This window comes from Montipora foliosa, chromosome 2, assembly GCF_036669935.1.
Source record: "Montipora foliosa isolate CH-2021 chromosome 2, ASM3666993v2, whole genome shotgun sequence".
NCBI lineage: Eukaryota > Metazoa > Cnidaria > Anthozoa > Scleractinia > Acroporidae > Montipora > Montipora foliosa.
Window position 1 is genome coordinate 15,335,637 of NC_090870.1, and position 7,500 is coordinate 15,343,136.

Sequence of the window (7,500 nt, forward strand, 5' to 3'; positions counted from 1 at the left end):
TTACTATAGAACAAGAGAGTCTGCTCAATACTGACAACGTTTTTTAACAGGTCTTAATCCACAGTACTCCGAGGCAAATAGTTGAAGCTCCCTGGCAGTGCCGAAATGACCTCTTCCAACACAACTCATTTTTCACTTAAGGGTTTTAAACTTAAACTCAATGGCCGTTTTTATATTACAGACGCATAACCTGTCCAGACGAATTATGCGTCTCTCGTGTTATCCGTCTAGTGTAAAGACGCAGCGAACTATATAAGACATATCACTTGGGCAAACAACAACAACAGCGACAACAACAACAACAAAATGTTTATTGTGCCCCAGAGATTCAAATAAACTAAATTACAAAAGCAATTAAATATAAACATGGTAACTAAAGCGTAACAACACCCTAAAATAACTATAAAGTTATTTAGAAGGATTATTGAACTCTACAACACTGTTTCACGTAACGGTAATTTCATGTTACCAAAGGAAACATGTATAATTGCTGAAAAAGATGCACCCATGAATGTGACGTGATAGGTTATCATACCAACAAAAGAGCCACGTCAAAAAGGAACTTGGTGACCCTTATTTTTGTGGTAGTGCACTGCGAGCGCACTACATAATATGGGTTGTAAGAGTGTAAGAGCGTAAGAGTGTCCGTAGTGCCAATAGGCCCGCAGCGCGTGCATAAGACACGAAAATAAACAGGTCTATTGGAAGGTGCTTGATCAGTTTTAACAAATTGAGCCCCAACATTTATGATGCTGATGAATAATAAAGCAGCTGCTATTTCCAAAACGATGGAATTACCTGGTGATAAATAACATAGTTTTGAAGTAAGGAACTGTGGACAATCTTCCTGTCGGTGTACGTTGGATCAGTGGCTTGATCTGATCGGCGTACTTACAAGTTGAGAAACTAAATATTTTAAGCAAGAGCCGATACAACGTAGATTTGATTTTAGTGGTGTACTATATTTCGGCTGGCCAAACCAGCCTTCTTCAGGTACAATGAGAGTTTACATTGAATTGCTTCTATGTACATATATATATATATGTTGTGAAATGTTGTGAAACGTTGTGAAACCAAGTCAGACCAGTTAGAAGTTTACCCCACTATTTTCACTCAGTATTTGCTTATTTATTCACGTGGTGGTACTGTATCCTCTGGATCCTTCTGCTGGGAGTCCATTGTTGGTGTAAACCTTTATATTCTGCCTATATATATATATATATATATATATATATATATAACTGCAGACAGTACTGTTTCGGCCTTCTGGGCCTCATCAGTGCAGTGCTGATGTCTGGGATGGAGGTTAAGCTTATAAAGCCACCCCAAATGTCCCACACATGTGGTACATCTAAGCCATGCCAGAGTGCTCAAACTAGCGAGCTAGTGAGCATGCGCAATTGCTAGCGGCAATGACTCATCCCAGTAGAGTGCTGAATTTGGACATGAAAGCAAAAGCTTTGTAATGCCAAAGAGCTATATCTAACTGCAGACAGTACTGTTTCGGCCTTCTGGGCCTCATCAGTGCAGTGCTGATGTCTGGGATGGAGGTTAAGCTTATAAAGCCACCCCAAATGTCCCACACATGTGGTACATCTAAGCCATGCCAGAGTGCTCAAACTAGCGAGCTAGTGAGCATGCGCAATTGCTAGCGGCAATGACTCATCCCAGTAGAGTGCTCAATTTGGACATGAAAGCAAAAGCTTTGTAATGCCAAAGAGCTATATCTAACTGCAGACAGTACTGTTTCGGCCTTCTGGGCCTCATCAGTGCAGTGCTGATGTCTGGGATGGAGGTTAAGCTTATAAAGCCACCCCAAATGTCCCACACATGTTGCAATGGACGAGCTCTAAATCTAGATTAACACCATCAAATTAATGAGCCTTGAAATTCCAGCATTGTACTAAGTTTTTTCTTTTTTTTTTTTACATAAAGCAATCTTGTACTCATAATCTTCATTCACTGACGAAGCTCTAAACGGCGAAACGTTTGAAGTGTAAAACCGATTAGAAACACATATGCCTCAAGAAGTTATTTCCTTATTACATATATATATATATATATATATATATATATATATATGCAATATGTATACAATGTGCCCTCCCGGTTGTCACCATAATGGCTTTATGGCAACTCCTGAACTTGGGCACAGGATGTACGGTTACACATTGTTGGATTGCATTGTGGAGTCACAAGAGTGCTCAAACTGCAAGCAGTGAGCGAAGCATTATGCCAATAGTGAACACCTATTATGAGGCTCTCCACCCAATCCAGAGAGTGCTCAAACTGTATGAACAGTGAGCGTAATATACAATATGTATACAATGTGCCCTCCCGGTTGTCACCATAATGGCTTTATGGCAACTCCTGAACTTGGGCACAGGATGTACGGTTACACATTGTTGGATTGCATTGTGGAGTCACAAGAGTGCTCAAACTGCAAGCAGTGAGCGAAGCATTATGCCAATAGTGAACACCTATTATGAGGCTCTCCACCCAATCCAGAGAGTGCTCAAACTGTATGAACAGTGAGCGTAATATACATATATATATCGTTCAAAAACGAAAGCAAAAAGAATGACACCGAACTGAGCAAACATCTATGGCAGCTAAAAGATCAAAAGAAAGACTTCGCAATCTCCTGGAAAATTCTAGCCAAGGCCAAATCTTATAGCAACCTTACTAAACGATGTAATCTATGTAGTACCGAGAAATTCTATATTCTATATAAACCGGACATGGCAACGCTCAACAAACGTAATGAACTCGTATCGACTTGCAGGCACAAGCGAAATTTTCTCCTTAGGTTCAATCGCATCCTCAACAACCAATCATAAATTTACAAATGCTTTTTTACTATTGTTTTTCAAGTTTGAATCTTGTAACGATCACGCTACGGATGTATATAAACCCCAGCGATGCTACAGTGTACATGGAATTTAACTGATGAGTGGTCCAACTCCTTGTTGGTCTACGAAACAGACCTGTATTAAAGTCCATATGAAACTATATTGAGTATAAAAACATTGTTATATATATATATATATATATCTCCAACAATGTGTAACCGTACATCCTGTGCCCAAGTTCAGGAGTTGCCATAAAGCCATTATGGTGACAACCGGGAGGGCACATTGTATACATATTGTATATTATGCTCACTGTTCATACAGTTTGAGCACTCTCTGGATTGGGTGGAGAGCCTCATAATAGGTGTTCACTATTGGCATAATGCTTAGCTCACTGCTTGCAGTTTGAGCACTCTTGTGACTCCACAATGCAATCCAACAATGTGTAACCGTACATCCTGTGCCCAAGTTCAGGAGTTGCCATAAAGCCATTATGGTGACAACCGGGAGGGCACATTGTATACATATTGTATATTATGCTCACTGTTCATACAGTTTGAGCACTCTCTGGATTGGGTGGAGAGCCTCATAATAGGTGTTCACTATTGGCATAATGCTTAGCTCACTGCTTGCAGTTTGAGCACTCTTGTGACTCCACAATGCAATCCAACAATGTGTAACCGTACATCCTGTGCCCAAGTTCAGGAGTTGCCATAAAGCCATTATGGTGACAACCGGGAGGGCACATTGTATACATATTGTATATTATGCTCACTGTTCATACAGTTTGAGCACTCTCTGGATTGGGTGGAGAGCCTCATAATAGGTGTTCACTATTGGCATAATGCTTAGCTCACTGCTTGCAGTTTGAGCACTCTTGTGACTCCACAATGCAATCCAACAATGTGTAACCGTACATCCTGTGCCCAAGTTCAGGAGTTGCCATAAAGCCATTATGGTGACAACCGGGAGGGCACATTGTATACATATTGTATATTATGCTCACTGTTCATACAGTTTGAGCACTCTCTGGATTGGGTGGAGAGCCTCATAATAGGTGTTCACTATTGGCATAATGCTTAGCTCACTGCTTGCAGTTTGAGCACTCTTGTGACTCCACAATGCAATCCAACAATGTGTAACCGTACATCCTGTGCCCAAGTTCAGGAGTTGCCATAAAGCCATTATGGTGACAACCGGGAGGGCACATTGTATACATATTGTATATTATGCTCACTGTTCATACAGTTTGAGCACTCTCTGGATTGGGTGGAGAGCCTCATAATAGGTGTTCACTATTGGCATAATGCTTAGCTCACTGCTTGCAGTTTGAGCACTCTTGTGACTCCACAATGCAATCCAACAATGTGTAACCGTACATCCTGTGCCCAAGTTCAGGAGTTGCCATAAAGCCATTATGGTGACAACCGGGAGGGCACATTGTATACATATTGTATATATATATACATATATAGATGTGTAGACGATGTTGGTTTGCCAACGATGATGCCTTATATATATATATATATATATATGCAGTTAGATATAGCTCTTTGGCATTACAAAGCTTTTGCTTTTATGTTCAAATTGAGCACTCTACTAGGATGAGTCATTGCCGCTAGCAATTGCGCATGCTCACTAGCTCGCTAGTTATGGTGACAACCGGGAGGGCACATTGTATACATATTGTATATATATATATATTCAAATACTAAGAGTCACGGAAAAATAACGGAAATCACTCAAAATAATAAACTGAAATCTAATACGTTTCTTCGCGGATATTAAGACCGTTGGGATCAATTGTCCTGCTTTTTAAAATTAAAAAAGCTTCCCTGGCCTTACGGATCGAGTCTCTGTTAGAAAATATTTTTTCGATAGGAATTAATTGCATGTCCTTAGAGATGTTGTGGGGAGAGGAGAGGAAATGTTCTGCGACTGTAGTAGGTTTGGATTTGGTGTTAGCGTTATCTAATTTCCTTCTGCTCTTTCTTAAAACTGTATCAACATTTATTTACTTTGCATCAATATTTTGTTTTGCAGGCTAAAAAAGTCTGTACGTTGCTTAGTTCGAAATTTTAAGCATTAAAAAAGAATTTTCGGTCCTATGTTTCTGTTACAAAGTGGTATATTTTTGAGGTCACCAAACCGGATACTAACCCCGCCGGACGAGGGGATAACTTTAGTGAACTTTAGTGAACTTTAGTGAACTTTTGTGTTCTTTTGTGTTAGATAGCTGTCAGACGCTCAGAGTGCACGCTTGAACTTGTGCTGAAAAAGAAGACGTGAGGGAACTTGAAAATAATCAACATGTCAGCTTCGAAACCAATGTTTCGCGATTTCCTCTTCAATCTTTCTAGGTTTAGTATTTTGCTAATAACCACATGTCTTCTCAGGGGTCTATTTACCTAAGACATCTACCATGGCACTATAATTCTACACGGTACCAAAACAATATCGTGTACTATCAGGGCTACATATTACGCAAAGACAACTTGAATCTCCTGGGAGACAAAACGCAGCTCAGTTGATAATATGGAATAAAGCGCTGTGTTACTGCACTACCACACGTACGCAATGCGTGCCTATTTTTATTGCTGAAAGCGATCAGCACGCTAAGATAAAACTCTCCACAAACTTAAAAAACATATCTAGAGCGGATTCAGAGCCAATTCAAAATACTCCAGTTGTGAAGGTGGCTCTGAATCTGCTCCTGAGAATCTTTTGAAACTTTGCACAGAGTTTTATCTTAGTCTTTTAATTACTTAGCAATACAAATTCGGGGTCACCGAAGAAATGTGCAGTTTTCTGATGCCTCTATACCTTATTATTATATCCCTCAGACAGTGCACGTTCTGATTGGCTAAATAAGCGGGACGTATTCTACAGTACGTTGCACCGACATCGCAGAGGTCATGGGTTCGAATCCCGTTGAAGTGGCCTGAATTTTTCAGGTGTCCAATAAAAGACAACTGCTAACCCTGTCCGGTTGTGTGCGAGGATCACTTCTACATTTCAGAAAATACTGTGTAGGATTTGTTACACAAATCTCTGGCACTTGCTTTTTCAATTTTAAAATGGTCGACTCCCCTTTGAGTCCCTTTTGCGATGAAATAGAAACCTTAAAACACTTTTCTTCCCCTGTCCAAGGATACATGTGTTCGGGGACGAATTGAGCACCTTTCTCGTTTCGTCAAGCGCAACCCCAAGCTCTTTTGATATTACGGATGTTCTTTTCGGATGCTTTCGACAACAGCATCTTAGTGAACCATATCATTCTCGAAAGTAAATACTTTATTTTCCATTCAAAATTTCTTCTCCTTCTAGAGTATTTTATGGAGAGGAAAACGATAAACCTCAATTGTACCGATGAGAAAATGATAAAAAGTCGCCACCTCTTAGAGCGTTTTTACTCTAATTGACATTGCACTGGTATGGCATTAGTTGCATAACATTTTCTTCAGTTGATTCTGTAATGGTAGTGTTGTGTAGCCGTAGTGAACCGCGTCTAGTTTTTGTGCAGCGTAGTTCGGTTTATGGCTTAGTAAGAGTGTCACGTTTCTCTATATTGTGCTTGTGGAGGGTTTATAGACTAGTGCGTAACACAATTTGTTATTTTTGTATTTGTATAAAAAACACACACACAAAAAAAAAGGAAAAATAAAAAAATAAAGAAAAACACAAGAAAGAAATCCCATCGCAAGGTAATTTTGACATCATCTTTGCACAGTGTTTCATTAGTTTTCCAGACAGCCGTACCGTATTTTCGTCCTTGTCTTGCAACAAGAATGCAGTCTAGTAAGTCGTCTCTAAAGTCCAAGGGGATTTTGTGAACAAACAATTTCATTTTCATTTCTTCTCCGAGGGCCCACCGAAGGTCTAGAAAAGAGATCCAACACAGTTCTCGTACCCATAATCCTTTACAACATTTGTTTTTCCCGTCCCAGCGCCACCTCAGTGCGCGTGGTATCCACTCTGGTTGTTTCCCTTGGATTCCACCTGGGGCCAGCGGATACTGATGTAAGGATCCATACAACGATTCATCTGGTATGAAAGTATCCTTTAAAAAATCAACAAAGTCTTTACCAATCTGGCTGTGCAGTACAAAGTTCACAAATTCTCGTATCGCAATAATGTGTGTTGCTCCCGTAAAAATTGTTATGTTGTGAGGCGGAGGGGGTTTCTTCCCACCTCTAGCGAACGAATTGTTGATAAAACGGTGGACGAACTTCGTGCGAAACTGGAATTTTTCACCTTGTGGTTTACTTACAGGAACACCGTTAATATTGTTGTGGTTTTGAAGAGTTTGCAATGCTCTCACAATTTCCTTGTTATCATACAGTGGAAAATCTTGTCCAACTAAGCTAATATAATATTTCCATTTCACAGGAGACTGTAAAAGCTCTTCCATACAATTGAACTGAGCTTGAACCAAACTAAAATGTCCCCAGAAAACGCTTGTCCTATTGGTGGCAACAAAGACATTTGGAAGACAGCGTATCATAGCCTTTATCGCTGTAAGAAATATGTTTGGGGATTTTGCGTCGATATGAATGCAGTACACATTGTTGGGCATATAGATTGCTTGAAGAATTCTCTCAACTAAACGTGCACTTTCGTGTAATGTTATGGAATACGCGATGGGTAG

At 40.0% G+C, this 7,500-nt stretch overlaps 2 protein-coding genes across 5 annotated transcripts in view; one reads left to right on the forward strand and one right to left on the reverse strand.

The window, feature by feature from the left end:
* The window catches only part of LOC137992537 (uncharacterized), a 10,880-nt gene extending 9,412 nt beyond the window's left edge, over positions 1 to 1,468 (forward strand). For all 3 annotated transcript variants that reach the window (XM_068837907.1, XM_068837909.1, XM_068837908.1), the window contains one exon: positions 1 to 1,468. This exon is cut by the window's left edge and continues 909 nt beyond it. The gene's annotated coding sequence lies outside the window, so the exon portion shown is untranslated.
* Positions 1,469 to 4,557: 3,089 nt separating this feature from the next.
* Positions 4,558 to 7,500, reverse strand: part of LOC137989814 (N-acetyllactosaminide beta-1,6-N-acetylglucosaminyl-transferase-like) — a 16,662-nt gene continuing 13,719 nt past the window's right edge. For both annotated transcript variants that reach the window (XM_068835462.1, XM_068835459.1), the window contains exon 3: positions 4,558 to 7,500. This exon is cut by the window's right edge and continues 177 nt beyond it. In XM_068835462.1, the coding sequence (XP_068691563.1) occupies positions 6,445 to 7,500 (1,056 nt within the window). In that variant the 3' untranslated portion in view covers positions 4,558 to 6,444.